An 18,398-nucleotide genomic window follows, 5' to 3' on the forward strand; every position below is an offset into this window, starting at 1 on the left:
ACTCATGGACGAGTTTTTCTACTCCGGCTCTTCATTTTCATGGAGCAGATCAGTGCGATCTTGTTCTCGGAGCAGAGGGCAGCTCTGATCCAGTGGAGAACCTTGGCCTGTGTGCTGTGTCACAGGCCAAATGCTTATTATGACTGGAGCAATGGTCCATTGTTTGCTTCTGAATGAGGTCTCTCTGTCTTAATCTGGCCTTAGACTGCAGATCTGCTCAAAGTCTCTTACACACAGCAATGGCCACACACTCCAAAGTACGGGTGAACACTGTTGACTAAATACCCAAAATCTTGGTGTTAACACTGCACGTAGAGCAAAACACTAATGTCAGCAAATCTTGCTGTTTGCTGAGTTTGCGTGTATGAATTTGTGGGATGAGTGGTGAATACTTTTACCCAAAAGGCTTTGAGTATGTCATCAGTACATAAACTTCTATTGCTAAAATGGCTAGTTAAATCAAATTAATTGTAATGGTAACTGTCTTTGCTTTCACACCTACTTCAACTTTGGTGAACTCTGACATGCAAATTTGTTGACTGATAGCAGACTACTGGATTCTGCTTTGAATGTTAAGAGAGCTGGAGAGTCCAAGAGAGACTTGGATTATACTGCACAAGTTGTGTGAGAGTTTCTAATTGCATGTTTTGATATAGTTTTGCTGTTGTTAAAAGTAGCCTACTTTTGCCTAAATTCATCAAATTTTCGCGGATTTTTGATTCTTTGTTTACTGTAAGTTTTCCTTACGTATTCAGTGTAACACGGGGTAGTAATTAATATATACAAATGATTGTTTTGTGGGTGAAGTATTCCTTTAACCATTCTCAGAGAGAGCAATAACACACAGTTGTGAGACAGGTGTCAATGGTACAAATACTTTTTAATAAACTAAGATCTTTCCCATCAGCAGCTGAGCTAACAAGCTTGCTAACTGACTACACAGAAAGCAAAAGAAGCCCAGGGAGCTTTTAGGTCTGTCACTAGCATGTTCTTGGCTTGCTTGTGTGTTAGCCTTTAACAGTGACAGTGAATTGAGCTGCCATAAGGGCCAGCAGCAGGAGTGTCTATAGGTTTCTGTATGCATACTAAAGACTCCCACTGGAAAGGAAACCTTTTTTTTTTTTTTTGACTGGGACATTATACAAGATGATGTTGTTACAAGTTGTTTATCCATTCTTTCATAGAGCCATGCAGAGTTAGAGATTCGTGGCCTTACTTGGAAATGTCATACGCCCCTATACCTCCAGCAGCAGTATGTATAGAGTGTTTAAGAGAGAGAGAAAAAAACTAGTAATTCTAGTAGTGCTCTCTGGTAGTGTGAGTGATGTGACCATGTGTATCCAGCAACAGAGACAGAGAGACAACAGTAGATAGACTCCTCTGGGATTTTGAGGTCAAGGGTAGCAGAGAGGACGACTAATACACTGGAGTGGGGAGAAGTACTGTAGAGAGGACAGTAAGGAAAGTGGGAGGGTAGAAAAATATTAAAGAACTGGCCTTTACCCGTCAAATGGTTCATGTCAAGAATGTACTGAAATATTGCAACAGAAGGCACTCAGCCCTTAAATGTGTCCTCTAATGGAGCAATCTGCTCTTGTGATTGTAGAAGAAAAAAAATGCATACTGTTACTTAACTCTTGAGTACTGGCCTGTTCTGACATCTAGTGGCCATAAGTGAGGACGGAAAGTTTAGCACCAGATTAGACTCTACTGGCTGTTAACTATGTTCCTCTGCCTTCAGCATGTGTGCTGATTATCACCTTGTCTGTCCGGGCTCTATATTGAACTGCGCAGACACGATGTGCATGTGCCTGGCACAGGCCTGGGAACCTGTCAGTAAGTCATCTTCTCTGGGTGTGACTTCACGTGTACAGGGCGGTGTGAAACTAACAGGATGATTAAACTGCTGCCATTTTGTGGAACTGTGGTTTTGCATTTCAGATACATGTGAAAACTTATTCTTTCTACATGACACACAACTGAAACCATACGTGTATCCTGAAAGGGCAAATCGCTACTTGCTGCTGTCAGTGACCTCAGGGAAGGTTTCAGAGGACTAAAGCACAAATGAAACATCATGACAGATCTACCTTACAAAATCACACTCTGATAAACAACAGCTTTAAAAAAGGAAGTGTAGCATCTGATAGGGGAAGCGGATGGCTGCATTTTTTATCTCCAAACACTGCAGCATGCAAGTGAGACTAAATTTAACCTGCAGTACCACATAGCAGTGTAGATGCGTACCTATAAACTGCATGTCCCCAGACTCAGCTGTGTCCACTGACCAAGTCACCTGCATTTTTAAAACTTCAGAGATACGAGGAACTAACATCTTCCTTCCTGTCTGTCTGTCTTCTTTAACATCAATGTCTCTACCACTAACTGCTGTCATCTTGTTTTCTTTCTCACTTACCCTCCGCCTGCCCAATACTGTGTGCATCTTAAGTTTTGGCTGAGTTGCTAGGGGCAGAGTGACGTCACAAACGGTAGAAAAACACTCACATGCATGAGGGCAGAGCTTCCCCTTCCTCTCATCACCATACATAACAAACCGAGAACAGCCCACAGCAGACGCCATCATGTTGTGCATTCAAGCAGAAACCACATCAGTGGCGCGTAAAAGCTGACTTGTTCACATCAACACTGACAGAAAGGTCTCTGCTGCTTTTGGTGTGACAGGAAGGTTTGCCGTTGACCTCGTTTGCTACTGTACAGCGCGAGGAGGAGAGTGCGTTTGTGCATCAGGCTGCTGTTTGCAGAGAAACGTGAAGCTGCTGGAGCATGCGGTCACTGGTGGTCACTCCCGGCTTTCACCTCTCCCCTCCATCCATGTTGATCATTTAGGGAGACGACAGAGAAGCAAAAGGTAAATGCACAGTCTTTGTTCAGAGACATAATGTCTGTGAGGCAGTCGCACTGCTGTGCTTTGTCTGAACATTTGTGGTCAATGTCATGCTTCACATTTTGCTGATGATAGGAGGTTTGGTATTAAATCCTCTTTCACTTCACAGCATATCAAAATGTATCAGTGTGCACATATTACGAGCTTCATGTTACAGGCATTATTAAACTCGAATTAGGTAAAAAAAAAAAGGTTAAAAAAAAAAATCATATCACTGCAGCACTATCTGGTGGTTTCATCAGTGATTTGACTTAAAGAATGAAACATAAAGTTTGAAAAACTGAACAAATGAATTTTAAAATTGACAAATCTTTCTCACGTAACAACGCTGAGAAAATGCAAGTCACCAATTTATCCTCTCAAGTTCCCTCAAACCTGCGTATTACTTCCTTAAATTCAAGTTTGTGGCTGCACTGTTGCACAACTCAAACTGAGCAGGTAACATGGGGCAATCTGTTTGCTGACTGCGGCACACTGACAGACCCAACAGCCAAAATGACACGAGGAGTCAGAAGTGGTGAAAATTAATGTGAAGCAGTTAAAAAACAAACTGTTGCTGTTTCTCTCTTCCCTCGCTGAGGCTGGCAAAGGAAGGGTGTGGTGTGGTCTTGATGGCAGAAGGAAGGGTGATACTTCTGTGATAAGAAGAGAAAATGCTCTGTCTTGCCTCCACACATTTCCTGCTGCAATCTTTGGCCAGAGACATTTCTGATTTACTACACTTTCTATCAGTTTTTTTCATAACCCTGTTTCATTTGGCACCCAGTAAATACATGGCACAGACAAAAACAAACACTGTCATACTTTAAGAAAGCCAAGCCATGATTCAGCCAGATGATACATACAAGAACTGTGGCACCTCAGCTTTCTGCATACTCCTGTTAAATTTTGTGAACTATGTGAATTTGATGTTTAATTTGTTTCCTATAACATATTTCATGTGATATTTTAGCACCGTTTTATAATAAGGCAGTTAGTTTCAACTAATGGCTTGATTAATATCTGACAAATCATTCAACTGTGAGCCATCACATCAACGTTTGGGTTGCCAGGTTTTGTAAATCTCATTGGCTGCTGTTTATCCTCCACCAGCATGATTACCTGCTTTTTGTTTGCTGCTAGCTCTTCAGTGCGTCAGGGAAATCACTCCAATAGACTTTAGGACCACTTACCATCTGGGAAAAGGCTGCATATTGGCTGAAATACATTTATGAACTAGGTTACATATCAACATTTACAACTGCAGACTTGATTAAATATTTTTTTAAAAAAAACCTTTATTAAATGTTGAGTGGCGTCCCTTTGATGATATAAAAAATAAATAACTGTAGATATTTTATACTTACTATTAGCAGAGCACATTTCTGATCACTTACATTGCAAAGCTTCTGCAGTCTTACAATTTTGATATCAGTTTTGTATATGACTATCTATATAAGTAGATCAGGTGGCTTATAAGAAAGTGAAACTCGTGCCCCTGTAATAGTGGTTTCATTTGAAACTGCAAACATAACAGTTTTTTTTTTCTTTAGAAAGTAAGGAATCCAAAAATATTCTGTCTGCATTTGTAAATGTTAATAAGATGTTAAAAACAGATTGTGGTCCAGATGCCCTGCAGCCTTTTTCCAGAAGGTGAGTAGTCCAACAGACCATTGGGAGGGATGAACTAAAGAGCAAGCTAACAAAAAAAAAAAATTGGGAAGCAGTTGGCTGTAGAAACTGTTTTGCAGACTGCTGTTTCCAATTTAAAAAAAATTAACTTTCAATTCCAGCTTTTTAAGCAGTTCTTAAAATACTCAGAAAAAAATGGACATTTTATTATTATTCAATTCAGTGACAATTGGACAAACTTCATCTGCTGAGGAGGATCATGGCACACAACCAAAAGCTCCAGAACAGCTACTGATGGACCCTATGTGAGACTGTTTTCAAAACCAAGAGAGTTTCTTCACAACCTGGCAACCCAAATGTCCTTATTAATAGCTTATAACCAATCCACAAACCATTATTAAATTGTGTTAAAAGGCCATTAGTTATAACATATACATTCTTTGCAAAGGGGGATCTTATTAACAAATGGTGCCAACAAATTGGGATTTTCTGGAAATATTATGTTAGAAAATAATGCTTATACAGTAGTATCCATTCCACTACCAATCATCTCTCCTTATTCTCTTTCAGGTGTTCAGGGTGTGTGAGTGACATGATGAAGGACTGATCACAGGAAATTGCTGTTAAGTTATGCCATCAGTGTTTGTATGAGGCAGGAAATTACTCTGAATATGTCTGGAGCGTGGAAGGAATCCCTGGCCAACTCCTCCTGTGGACACAACATGACCAGCTGGGACCAGCGCATGAATAAGATGTACACCTACTTCTACCTGCTGCTCTTCATCCCCGGGCTGCTGCTCAACACCACTGCTCTCTGGGTCCTCTGCAGACACATTAGGTAAACACACACACACACACACACACACACACACACACACACACACACACACACACACACACACAATTCATTCCTAGCCCCTTACCCTAACCCCTTATCTCCACATCTAAATGGCTAACCCTAACTCCAAACTAGGGCATTGCCGTTTTCGTATTAGGTACAGTTGATTCATATCATGCCCAAGTACGATTCGCTCCCCCTCTCCACTCACACGCCACTCAGCTCTCACACTACTGATGTTGTTTCGTACCCGAAGAAAACTTGCGTCATCATCTTCATAACATTTTTGTTGTGCTACATTTTCTAAAAGGGCGCCACAAACAGACACTGCTGCAGAGACTGTCATCTGTGTGGACCAGCTGACCAGCAAGGGGAAGCTCTACTCATGGTCAGATGAGGAGCCACTGCTGTCGGGCTCTGAGCTTTCCGCCCTTTTGCCCAGCTTCACTGCCCTCTGATGAATAGGCATCCATATTGAACTGAGACTGGTTTATAACCAGTTTAAAATTCCTTGAAGTTGTTTTAAAAGCAGTCCACTTCCATGTTTTGGTATAGTTGATGTTTACATCTGATGCCTGCCATACACCGTACTGTACTCCAGACCCCTTTTTCAAACAGACTTGGGCACAGAGTGGCATACTGTGCCTGGGTAAAATACACAGTGTTGACACTAATCAAACAAACAGGACAATGGGTTCAAGTGTACCCTGATCTGGGCCCGGGACCCTGATGTGGCCCCCTAATTGTAACCTGAACCTTAAAACCGATTCTTAACCCTCTAAATGGCCTTTGAAGAAGTGAGGACAGGCCAAAATGTCTTCACTTTCCAAAAATGTCCTCAGTCTCCAAAAATATCCTCACACTGTTGGTTTAAATATGTGGTCCTGTCCCCACTATGTCATAAGTACAAGTACACACACACAGACGGATCTGCACATGGCTAACTCTTCTGCATGTTGCTCCACAGTAAGAAGACCAAGGCTGTGATCTTCATGATAAACCTGGCACTAGCAGACCTGGCCCACATCCTCTCTCTGCCCCTCAGGATATATTATTACTTCACACGCACCTGGCCCTTCGGACGAGGCATCTGCTTGTTCTGCTTCTACCTCAAATACCTCAACATGTACGCCGCTATAGTGTTTTTGGTAAGCAGGCAGTAAAGGAAAAGTAATGCTTAAATTCTGTGAGGACACTAGAGGGAGCATGGGAACTCAAACCACAGCTAATTCATCTATTTAAAAGGAGTCAAATGTTAATTTATAACAGGAAGTCCTTCATGTCTAAGCCTCCCTTCTTCTCTGTTCTTGGAACAAATTTACCTCATGTGGCTCTGAATGTGGCCGAGAATTTTCATGCGACTTTTTTTTCTGTTTCCAGGTGTGTATCAGCGTGCAGAGATGTGTCTTCCTGCTTGACCCATTCTCAGCTCGCCGGTGGAGGCGGCGCTATGACCTGTTGATCAGTCTTATAGTGTGGGTGGTGGTCGGTCTGGCTTGCTCGCCTTTCATCCTGATGCGGAGCAGCAGCTCCACCAGTCCTGGCATTAGTACACAGACAGTCTATAACATGTCCTATTCTCTGTATGCCAGTTCTACCCAGCAGGTAGGTTACACCAAGCTTCATGTGCCACCTACAAGTATGAGCCCCAGCAGTCCTAGCTCTAACGAAGACGGCTGTTTTAAGGATTTGCCCATGCGTCGTCTGTCCCTCTCTCTGGCTGTCACCATGATAGCTCTTGCTGAGCTGTTTGGTTTCATTATTCCTCTGGCCTGCATCACTTTTAGCTCAATCCGCATCGCCCGCTCCCTCAACCAAAAAAGTGAGAATGCAAACTCAACCACACTCAACTCCTCAGCACGCAGCCGAATCCAGTCAGTCACCTCCAATGGTCACATGGATAAATACCACGAAAAGCAGATAAACACTGAGAAGCGGCGCGCTCTACGGATGGTGCTGAGCTGCTCTGCCCTCTTCTTGTTCTGCTTTGCCCCCTACCATCTCAACTTCCTGCTCTACCTGATGGTGTCGCAGAACGTAGTGTCCCACTGTGCAACGAGGCTGGCCGTGCATCAGTTCCACCCGGTGTCTCTGTGCCTTGCGAGCCTGAGCTGCTGCCTCAACCCTCTGCTTTATTACTTTCTGAATGCAGAGTTCAGATTGCACCTCACCAGGCGCACCTCCTCCTTCACCGCCTCGCTCCTCTCCTCCCCGATCAGCTCCCCGATCCGGCGTCCCACACAGCACAGAATGACGAGCATGGAGAGTAGCTGCTCAGACAGGGAGCAGCATTATTCAGATGCTAATTTGTTTTTTCCTAAGGAGAATGACACGGCTAAAGATGACAGATAGTGCACTCTTGTAAACAGACTGACAAGATCCAAGTTGGATGAGATGATTTCACATGTTACAGCTGTCTGAATACAAACTGACCCGAAGAGCTTTGACCCCAGCATGAAGATTCTCCCGGACAACACCACTTTAGAACAAACAAATCGTCAATCAGCAACTGAACGGATGTGTTTCATGAGTGTGTGCACAGTAATATCTATGTGAACATCATCACAGTGGCCTTGTGTACATAAGCTACAGCTGGTTGTTTATCTTACCATAAAAATACAACAACTTTAAATAAGCTACATCATAAATGTCAATGCTGTATGTAAATGTTCTGTAAATAAAAGCGCTGTCTGTTTTATCTGGTGCTGTGTTGTTTGTGCAGCTTCATAGTGAGGTTTCCTTTGGGTGACATAGAATGAAAACAGGTGCCAACTCATTTTGGCTGTACTTCCTCTCACAATGCAAAGTGGGGAAGACAGTTGGCAGCAGTTGCAGCAGCTTTGTAACTGCCAGGCTCTGAGGTCGGCTTTCAAACCGAAAAGTCATCTCCCCCCACCCACCCACCTCCTCTTGCATCTGCTAAATCTAAGTCTGTGCCAACTCCGAGGCTACCCCCACCACCGGGCAGATGTGTGCTGCCCACCTTAGGAAGAACTGCCAGTTGTCTGATCCGCCCACCAAAATGTACCCACTTCTCCCTGTCATACCACCAGCATTGCATTAAACTTTATCTGCTATCAAGCTACTGACAATACTGTGTTGAGTGATCTCAGGATCTCAGAGTTGAATATGTGAGAGAAAGAAACCAACAACAGTTAAAAAAAAAAGACCCCAAAAGTACTTCACTGTTTCTACTTTTAGTACTGATTCTCAGTCCTGATATTATATTAAGTTTTCAACTGTCATCAAAAGAAGCAGACACACATGGCCGATCAACGTTGCTCATAAGAGAGAAAATAGTCATAATAGCAGAAGTCATGGTGTCAAAAATTCTTGTAAACCACACCCCCACATTCACAGGAAGCTCTGTGTGTGTGTGTGTGTGTGTTGAAACCCCCAGTACAGTGGAGAAGCAAAGACAGATAGACATACAGATGCACAGAGAGACCACAATGAAAAATTAAAACAGGAAATAACTTTAGATGAGAGAAGGAAGAATCAGTAGAAATTAGATACACGAAGCAAAACAGCAAGAAAAACGAGTGAGGAAAAGAGGAGGTGGGACAGAGAAAGTGAATATTGTTATGGGGGAGGAGGGAGGGGATGGCATGTGTGTCGGCTGATGCTTCACCCTCTGGCTTTTTGACGCGACGCAGCCTCAAGCTCGAAGACAGAGGTGAGATATTAATTGTCCATTCCTTTAAGAAGACAGTGAGTTTAAGCTGCTTTGTGTGGGAGGCTGTAGCTGGAAGCCTTCAGCGTGTAGCCTCATGGGTGATCTCGCATGTTTCTCCAATGTGTGGAATGCCTGTTATGTTGAGGGTGTGAATGTGTGTCTGTAGGCCAGCGTCAGCGTGTTCCTGTATCTGTCCGTGTATCTGGGACGATAGATCATGACATGTTTTTGTGTGTTGGCACAGTGCACGTAGAGGGACCCGGGTTCAGGCCACTAACATTTTGGGTGCTGATACACGAGGCAAGATGTCGTGTCTGAGCGGAAAAGCTATAAGGCGCCAACAAACCCACAAAAGGATGAATCACAGCGGATAAAATAATGTGTTTTCATTGGCAAGATCTGATGAGTAAAACTGCTGAATCCTAAGGTAGGGCTGCAGCTCTTTGTCAAAACACAGAACGTTCATATAACTCTTATATCAACAAGATCAAAAGGCATACAATGTTGTTGTGTAGTTACTGGACATCACGCAAGGGCTGGCTTTGATAGGCCATCACTGTGCACATAACACCACTGCAATAAGCTGGAAGAAGGGAATGAAAGAACAGTGATTGGTCATCACAAAGACCATTTAGACAGCCTCTGAGAGACACATATCGTACGTGCAAAAGTGAGAGTAATGAGGGAAGATTCACACTAAAACAGTCTAACATGGGTCAAAGGTCAGTGAGGCAAAAAGGAAGCCTGGGGACTGAGGGTCCACTGGGAGATCTTTCTCAGTGCTATTAATTGGGATAAAAGGCTGACAGAGACAGAGGCCAGAGTGCTGTGGAAGAATTTCTATCTCTTATCCCTCCAGGGCTGAAAAATGAAGTCAAAGTGAAGTGCCAAAAACTCCAGTTTCTTGAATGGCCATTTGAGGCTGGCTCCAGGAACAAGTCAGTCCCCATAGACCTCAATGTTAAATTGCCCAACTTTTTTAGCAGAAATAAACATGTTTACAGGCTGGTACAAAAAAACAATTTTGGTCTTTATGGCTATTTTCCCCGTTCATGACAACTGTAAGGGGGGGTTGAATTTTTATGTAACTCACCTGTTTACATTTTATCAAGTCTTAAAGTTGTGCATATTTAAGGGTAGGGCCGCTTGCGGTGTTGCTACAGCCTATGAGTCAGATCCACCCCTCGCTCCTCCACAACTCCACCCTCTTGTCCAGATAGGGTCACTTCTGGTTTAAAAAAATCAAGGTGGTGACGGTCGAAATGCCGAACTTAAGGCTTCAAAACGGCACTCAACAATCCAGTGGGTGACATCATGGTAGCCAGGTCCATACAGTCTATGGTTAATGTCCCCTGCAGGAAGTACAGTACTTGAGTACTGTTGTGTCTGCATTTTATTTTACACGAGTGTTTTGATTTAATGCTACTTTATACTTTCCATCCCACCACATTTCAAGAGTTAATATTTTACTTCTTACTTCACTATATTTATTTTACAGCTATAGTTACTTTCCAGAATAACATTTTACTTCTTTTTTTTTTTATGTGTTGTCCCAATATTTAGCCCGTGGTGGACACCTGTTTTGGACCATGTATAACCCAAAACAGCCATGAAAATCACATCACATTTGCAGGAACCCAGCAAACATTGAGGCGTTGAATGACCTCTGTATGAAAATCCAATCAAGATGTCCTGTTATGGTTTTAAAAAAACCCTTTTTTTCACCTTTAATTTTTCATCCAAATTTAAAGTCTTTGAGACGTTTGCAAAGTTGTCTTTTGTGGTTCCCAAGCTTTTTGGTTTGTGGCCTCTTCACAAAGTGACTAGCCAGGCTCCTTTTCATGTCAAAAGTTCAAAAACTTTATATGAATTTATGCAGCAGAACTTTTTTTCCTACTTTCCTCAGGGTCATCCCTATGTTTCCAGGGGTCTATGTTTCCCGGGTTCTATGTTCAGGGTTAAGTGGGGAACATAGAACCCTGGAAACATAGATACACTCCCCTTTCCTCCCCCATAAATCATCTCATGACCTCTTAGAATTATCTTGTGACCCTTTGAAGGAGCCCAACCCCTTGGTTGGAACCACCTGACTTAACTACCTAACATATGAGGTAGTGAGGTCACCAGCTATAACAATAAAATGCTACCAACAAATGATTCACGGCTGATTTGGCTGTTATCAGGCCATTGAATGGCTGTTATCAATGATGATACAGTAAGTGTCATAGATATGAGTTAGCATCAGGTCAGCAGATCAGTTTTAACAATCCAATGATGTCATATATAAGGCAACATCACTCTGCAGAATGACTACTCTGCCTTTGATATATTAAGTACATTTTACTAACAATACTTCTGCACTTTTACTTTTTAATGCAGGACTTTCACTTGTATCTTTACATTGTTGTACTGATACTTTTACTTAAGCGAAGGATCTGTGTACTTAGCTTGTAAAGAGGGCGTTGTGTTAATAAACGTATAAATAATAAAAACCTCATCCTGGATGTAGTTAGTGTCAATTCCCTTAAAATACTTAAAACAGTAACATACTGACTCTGTTAAAAGTACATCCGCAAAAGGGTTTAGACAGATGTTGAACAGATACTATTTATGTCACTTTGTTCCCTTGCTGCTCATCAAACTTCCCTAAGTGACAACGCTCTAACATGTTAAATTAACTCTCCTGTGATGACAAAAGATTTAAAGGCATGTGATGAATGAAATCATTGATTCAAAAGTCTTATCTGTCAAAATACTGTATGTGTGAAAGACCTGAACAATGAAAACTAAACAATCTCTCCTCATCCTGTTCCATAATTAGCTAGTAAATGTTTAGTCAAAGTCAAATTGGAAAATAAAAAGAGACAAAACTGTTAGAGCAAGGATGAATCTTCAAAGCTCACTGTGTGTTCTTAAAAATAAAAGCAAGGAACCCCATGCTGAACCAGCATACACCTACTAATGTTTACAGCAGTGGGTGGATGACACCTACAAGCTGGAAACTCAGCTCCAGACATTACTGTGCGTTTCCATTCGAAGTTACAATCAATATCTGAAGCTGATCAGGGTTTAGGGCTTTTTAAAATCTTCTTACATTGCTTTCATTTTGAGCTCTATAGAAATAGTAACGTAGGTGTCACTTATTTGGAAACTGTAAAATCACCACATAACGTTTCATTCTTCATATTGTCTGGTCCGTTAACCACACGCGTGGTCTGACTATGCTAACGACGCCAGTTTCAGTGATGCCTTGCTCCGAGGCGGTGCACGCTGGCTTATTGCCGGCTGCCCTGCAGGTGGAGATGCGTTACGTGGGAGACTGTAGCATCAACTTCTCTGTGGGTTTGCATATTTACTGTAAATGCCACTGCAAGAGCTGCAATCACACGCAAATGACTTTATATGTTATGCACTGTGAAAACAGATAGTATAACAAGCTGCGGGCCTGGTTGACAGGTGTGGGTGTGTTTGCATGTGTGTATGTGACTGAGCGCTGTACAATATCGTGTGTGTCTGATAGAGAAAGGTTCTTTCTTAAAACCTGATATCTATCCGTGCAACATGCAAAACATGCTGTCATTAAAAGTGAATTTACAGTGACAGTAATATCATCCTGTTGACTCTTTCTTTGTGCTCTGTCAGGATGCTGTTCCTCGGAATGACTGTGGTCTGACACATCAACAGTTTCCCAGTGCTGGACACACACTTTAACTTAAAGAAGCACAAACTACTCCTCTCAACACTGGACAGCATGGACGCTAAAACAAACCCGTCACCGAACTACAAGCGGCTCTACTACTAATTCAAGCTTCCTGTTGGTTCACGAGGCAGCTTGTCTTAACCGTTGCACGCTTAAAATGAACTTTGCCAACCACAGCTGTCAAAGCAGTGAAGATCTCCAGTTGTACCAGCACCGTGTGTATGCGGTGGTGTACAGTGTGATCTTAGCGCCGGGCCTGCTGGGAAACGTGCTGGCGCTATGGGTGTTCAAGGTTTATATCAAAGAAACCAAGAAGGCTGTGGTGTTCATGATGAACCTGGCTGTGGCCGACCTCCTGCAGGTAAAAAGCCTCTCATGACTTCTATCTATCTATCTATCTATCTATCTATCTATCTATCTATCTATCTATCTATCTGTCTATCTGTCTATCTGTCTATCTATCTATCTGTCTATCTAAACTGGTAACACTTTACTTTAACTGCCCAAATAAGCATTTATAGGAAGTATCACTTCCTAGATTGTTTATAACACACTATAATGCAATTGCAAGCAGATATAAGCACATTTTTAAGTGTGTAATGCATTTGTCAACAATTATAACCTCTCCTCTATGAAGCATCCATAACTGGTGTGTAAACAGTTATGTTTGATGACTCGGCTGTAATGACATGTAATGATATATGAACAAACACAAATGAAAAACTGCTCTACTTTGTATATTAGAGGCCCAGTGCATAGGAGATGATGTTTAACATTCATAACTATGTTTCCATCAGTGTAGAATCACCTAAAAGTGAGAATCAGTGTGTTTTCATTACTTTAGCATGAGCTATTTATATCTACATGCAGAGCAGGTCCTCTTACACCGAGTGAAAAATAAAACACTGGTGCTATATGGGGCATTTGTGTTTTTGTGTTTTCATGTTGACCACCGAATGTCTCCTACATGCTTGGCACACAGGAGGAGTTTCAGTTTTGCAACCTCACTGTTACTTAAACCTACATACTAGACCAGGGGTGTCAAATTAATTTTAGTTCATGGGCCACATACAGCCCAGCTTGATCTCCAGTGGGCCAGAACAGTAAAACCATTGTAGAACGATCCAAAAATAACAACACCTCCAAATGTTTCCCTTTTTTTTAGTGTAAAGAAGTACAAGTTCATAAACATGTAATTTTTTTCCATGTATTTCCACTGTGCAGTGATGCTAACATCACCACACCAAACGAAGGTGGCAGCTTTAAGGAAGCAGGTTAAGTTATCCTCTGCCTTATAAACCATTTACCAATCAAAAGTTTTGGTAGAGCCATCGCAATAGGGTTTCTACAATATTGTTTTAAGATAGAAGTTTGATACAGATTCTTTTGTGGCCTACTGAGGCTGCTTATTGACAACATTTTGAACAATGTTTAATATCTCTAAATATGACCACAATAAGTATTCAGTGTTGTTTTAGAGATGTATATTCTGGTCCAAGTGAAAAAGCTTCTGAAGCAGCAGCAAACCTGGCACATCTTATCCTATACAAATGCACCAATATAAGGTGTGCAGAGTCATCCAGCGGGCCAGAGTGGACCCTCTGGCTGGCTAGTTTTGGCCCACGGGCTGTATGATTGACAACTCTGTACTAGACATTTAAACATCTATCAACTGTTCACATGTGTGCAAATCAAGACATCTTCACCAAAGCCCCACATACTAGAATTCTGGCAGAGCTTTCAGCCATATTTCATGGCTTTCATCTGCAGATGGAATTTGCTCAGTTGTCAAAGAAATATTTATGAATATAAAATATATGTTAGATCATTACAACTGTGTCATATTTTAGATAATTTATTATTTGTTTATACACCAGTTAAGATACTTCACAGGTAGTCTGGAAATCTAGACCCAAATCCAGAAAGATTTAGGGTCTGGCTATGAGTAATGAAAATGGCCCAACTCGAGGGGTGGCACCAAGCATGCATTTGAAAATATCACTGCACGTAATTGGATAACACTACGACCAATCAGAACAATACATGGGGTGACGTATCCAGAGCTTAGCTACCAGCGGAGCTAACCCGTAGATTACACTCTTGCCATATCCGGTCGACAAAAAAACCAAAAACGTCCTTCTTGCAAAGGAAAGATTCAAGTGCCGTCTTCTATTCCTCTTTTAGAGAAAAAGCCAAGTCTAACTCGTTCATTGTAGCAGCCAAAGCCGTTTCAAACGACTGGTGTTCATCCGTAGCCATCTCGCAATGTTTACTGACTGATTTCAGACTTCGACGTCGCAGCGCTGTCGTCATCTGTTTAGCTCACCTCTGGCCCGCCTATATCAGATGTGATTGGTGCAGCTCGGCTCCAAGGGCATGGGTGATGAGCATCATTACTGATTGCCAGAGTGACTCGCTGAGCAAATTCAAATTGTGCTCTCGCGAGAACTCTGGATTTCCAGGGTACTTCACAGGAGTTATAAGTGCTGAAAACTACATTCATAAACACTTAAAAATGCCTTTATATAGGCCTTAGGACTGGGTATCAGTATTCAAAACCCTTAAGGTATCAACAGAAATAACCCAGTATCCAGTGGTACCGATAGTTCTCTGACTCTTTTTGTGCCCAGATCTGGAGAAAAATGATTATTTGTATGGTTTTGCTTGCAGCCAACCACCAAGTGTTCTTTGATTTAATACAACCTGTGACTTGCCCACTATCTCAGCAGCTATATACTGGTCTTAGAATTTTTCAGACAATAAGCCCCAAGTACAATAACGTATGTTATGTCATAAACCTTATTTGACTGTTTATATTCTGTTTAAAGGGTTAAAATGAAGTGATAATGTTTAACCTAAATGTAAAAAAAATACGGAAAATGCCAATTGCAAGCCAAAGTTGTGAGCGACATCATCAGGCTGCTTCTTTTGTCCGACCTACAGTTCAAACTGCAAGGGTATTTAATGTCCAATGATTTCGAGAAGCTGTGTGCGAATGCATTCGAAAGTTCAGTCAAAACAAAAATTAGGTTTCAGTGGTCATTATCCATATCAAGTGGGCATCTACCACATTGTTTGTAGTTCCTCTACAACCATCCTGATGTTCTCTGTTCCCTTCAGGTTCTTTCTCTGCCTCTGCGGATCTACTACTACCTGAACAACACCTGGCCCTTTGGCCACCCTCTCTGCATGATCTGCTTCTACCTGAAGTACGTCAACATGTACGCGTCCATCTACTTCCTGGTGTGTGTCAGCGTGCGTCGCTGTGAGCTCATCATGCGTCCGTTGAGGTATAACTCCTCCAAGAGAAAAGGGGACTTGCTCATATGTGCCCTCGGCTGGCTGTTAGTCTGCCTGTGCTGCCTGCCCTTCCCTCTGCTGAGGAACCCCAGCAGTGGATCAGACTCTCATTCAAGTTTTCCCACCTCAGGGGGCAGCGCCACCCCCACTGCAGATGACCTGGTGTGTTTCTCAGAGCTGCCCATGAGGACTGTCAGTATCCCAGCAGCCTGGGCCCTTCTGGCCCTAGCCGAGCTGATGGGCTTCATCATCCCCCTCATCCTGGTGTTAGCCTGCACCTGTCTGACCGCAGGGAGTCTCCAAAAGCCGACAGCAGGGGCAATTCCTGACCGAGGGGAGAAGCGGAGGGCGTTGAGGATGGTGCTAAGCTGTGCTGTGGTCTTCCTAGTGTGCTTCGTTCCTTACCATGTCACAATGCCCCTGGACTTCCTGGTTAAAGCCAATGCTGTGAGCAGCTGCACCTTCAGGGACCTGATTCTGAGATGTCACCCTGTCACGCTCTGCCTGGCCAGCCTGAACTGCAGCCTTGACCCCCTCATGTACTATTTCACAACAGATGAATTCAGGAGGCGACTGAGCAAGCCAGAGATACCACAGAGCATAGCATTCAGCAGACGCTTGTCATGTATAACTGGAGGAGAGGAAACAGAGGAGGACTGAAGTACCTCGAAGCTCTCTTGCTGAAGGAAGGCTGAACAGTTTAATCATAACCACTAAGCATAAAGACTATGCACAAACCAGGGAAATATAACTTACATGCAAACTAATATTTGAAAATATGAGTGTACGTTTTAAACTGTGATTTTTTTCTATTTATATTTTAATAAAAAAAATGAAACTGTTCTTTCTACATTTGTACGACGCTGGTGGAGAGTCAGCTGTTCCTGTTACGAAGAATGAACATGTTATCAGTGTCAACATCTCTAATAAGCATTAGGAAATACAAAATACAGGAAATTGCCTAAACTTGCTTATAGATTCAATTTAATGAGAAGCTAACAGCTGAACATATCCTCATAGAATGGTTTGTATGATATCTAACGAGTTAGCGTCCCATGAGTGACCTTACAAACTTAACATTAAATTACGTAGGTTAGATTTTATTAGGCAAGCAAAGTTACTTAGGTTAGGTTTAGGAAAAGAAATGTGGTGATGACGTACCTTAAATAAATAACTGACAGTTCACTCAGTTTCACAGAGTTCTTAACACCCTTCACCTTGAGTCTTTCCACGAACGTGGGTTATACACGAACAATGGTGGGGAGTATTACATGTAATTAAAGGTGGACTACGCAGGATTGTGGGTTAGTGTTTGTCGTAAATGCTTTTGCCAGTTAAAGTAAAAGCCAACCCAAAATTTATTCTCATTTGGTGTTCCACCTGAGACATGTAGGCTATAGCTGCAAATACAATTCGATGCAACATGCCTCTACAAACCGCGCCCACCACTGGTACAAGCCACATGCACCAACACGACGGTTATCTGAACCCTGCTACAATGTCACTGTGGTGAATAAATGAGACCAAATGTGGCAATAACCCACTTTACAGCTCATAATGTGACAGGTAGATGTGACTCACGTGAGTAATGAAATAAAACCCTTTTCATTACTCTTATGCTAACCTAAACTACCTCTCTTTTAACGTAATACATCATAGCGAGCTAATCGCTAACTTAGTTTTAGCATAAGTAACACGATGTAGCCTTCCCATTACCCTTATCCTAAGTTGAACCACTTCTCTTTTAATGTAATACATCAAACCTAGCTAATTGCTAATTTAGTTTTAGCATAGGTAATGAGATGAAGCCTTCCCATTACCCTTATCCCAACCATAACCACCTGTCTTTTGATGTAATACCTCATATAGGCTGACCAAACGTCCTCTTTTGCCCGGACATGTCCACTTTTCACATCCCGTCCGGGGGGTCCGGGTGGTTTTTATAAACTGATGATAATGTCCGGTTTTCCGTGTGTTTGTGTGTGTGTGTGTGTGTGTGTGTGTTAGAGTGCGGCACGGGCCGCATATTTCTGTCCGAACCCGAACCGAGCCCGACATTATTTAATTAGTAAAGCACTGAGTTTGTGTCATACAGTTGTTACAGGCTATTTAACAGGCCGGGCGTGCTCAGCGGAGAGGGAGACCTCCGTGTTTGAGACGGGAGCGGGAGGCGGGAGGTCCGACGCTTCCAGCGAGAGGAGAGGGAGAAATAAAACAAAATAAGATAAAATAGGAAAAACCTGTCTCCCTCTTTTATTTTATTTTCAGCGTTTAATCAAGGCGGAGGCGGGCGGCTGGAGGTCCGACACTTCCAGAGAGGGGAGAGGTAGAAACAAACAGCCAATGTGTGTCTGTGTGTGTTATGTTC

At 42.4% G+C, this 18,398-nt stretch overlaps 2 protein-coding genes across 3 annotated transcripts; both read left to right on the forward strand.

Moving 5' to 3' along the window:
* Positions 1-44: 44 nt before the first annotated feature.
* On the forward strand, positions 45-8,052 carry p2ry10 (P2Y receptor family member 10). Its single transcript, XM_050042487.1, has 4 exons — positions 45-2,869; positions 5,087-5,354; positions 6,322-6,502; positions 6,735-8,052. The coding sequence occupies exons 2-4, from the start codon at positions 5,164-5,166 to the stop codon at positions 7,704-7,706; spliced, it is 1,344 nt and encodes a 447-aa protein (XP_049898444.1). The 5' UTR covers positions 45-2,869; positions 5,087-5,163; the 3' UTR covers positions 7,707-8,052.
* A 722-nt stretch (positions 8,053-8,774) lies between these two features.
* gpr174 (G protein-coupled receptor 174) lies at positions 8,775-16,880 on the forward strand. 2 transcript variants are annotated; one of them, XM_050042308.1, is made up of 4 exons: positions 8,775-9,030; positions 9,275-9,457; positions 12,673-13,091; positions 15,851-16,880. In XM_050042308.1, exons 3-4 carry the CDS (start codon positions 12,888-12,890, stop codon positions 16,688-16,690), a joined length of 1,044 nt encoding a protein of 347 aa, XP_049898265.1. In that variant the 5' UTR covers positions 8,775-9,030; positions 9,275-9,457; positions 12,673-12,887; the 3' UTR covers positions 16,691-16,880. The 2 variants fall into 2 exon arrangements, with proteins under 2 accessions (XP_049898265.1, XP_049898267.1); XM_050042310.1 differs by lacking the exon at positions 9,275-9,457.
* Positions 16,881-18,398: the final 1,518 nt, after the last annotated feature.

Source organism: Epinephelus moara, chromosome 4, assembly GCF_006386435.1.
Source record: "Epinephelus moara isolate mb chromosome 4, YSFRI_EMoa_1.0, whole genome shotgun sequence".
Lineage (NCBI taxonomy): Eukaryota > Metazoa > Chordata > Actinopteri > Perciformes > Serranidae > Epinephelus > Epinephelus moara.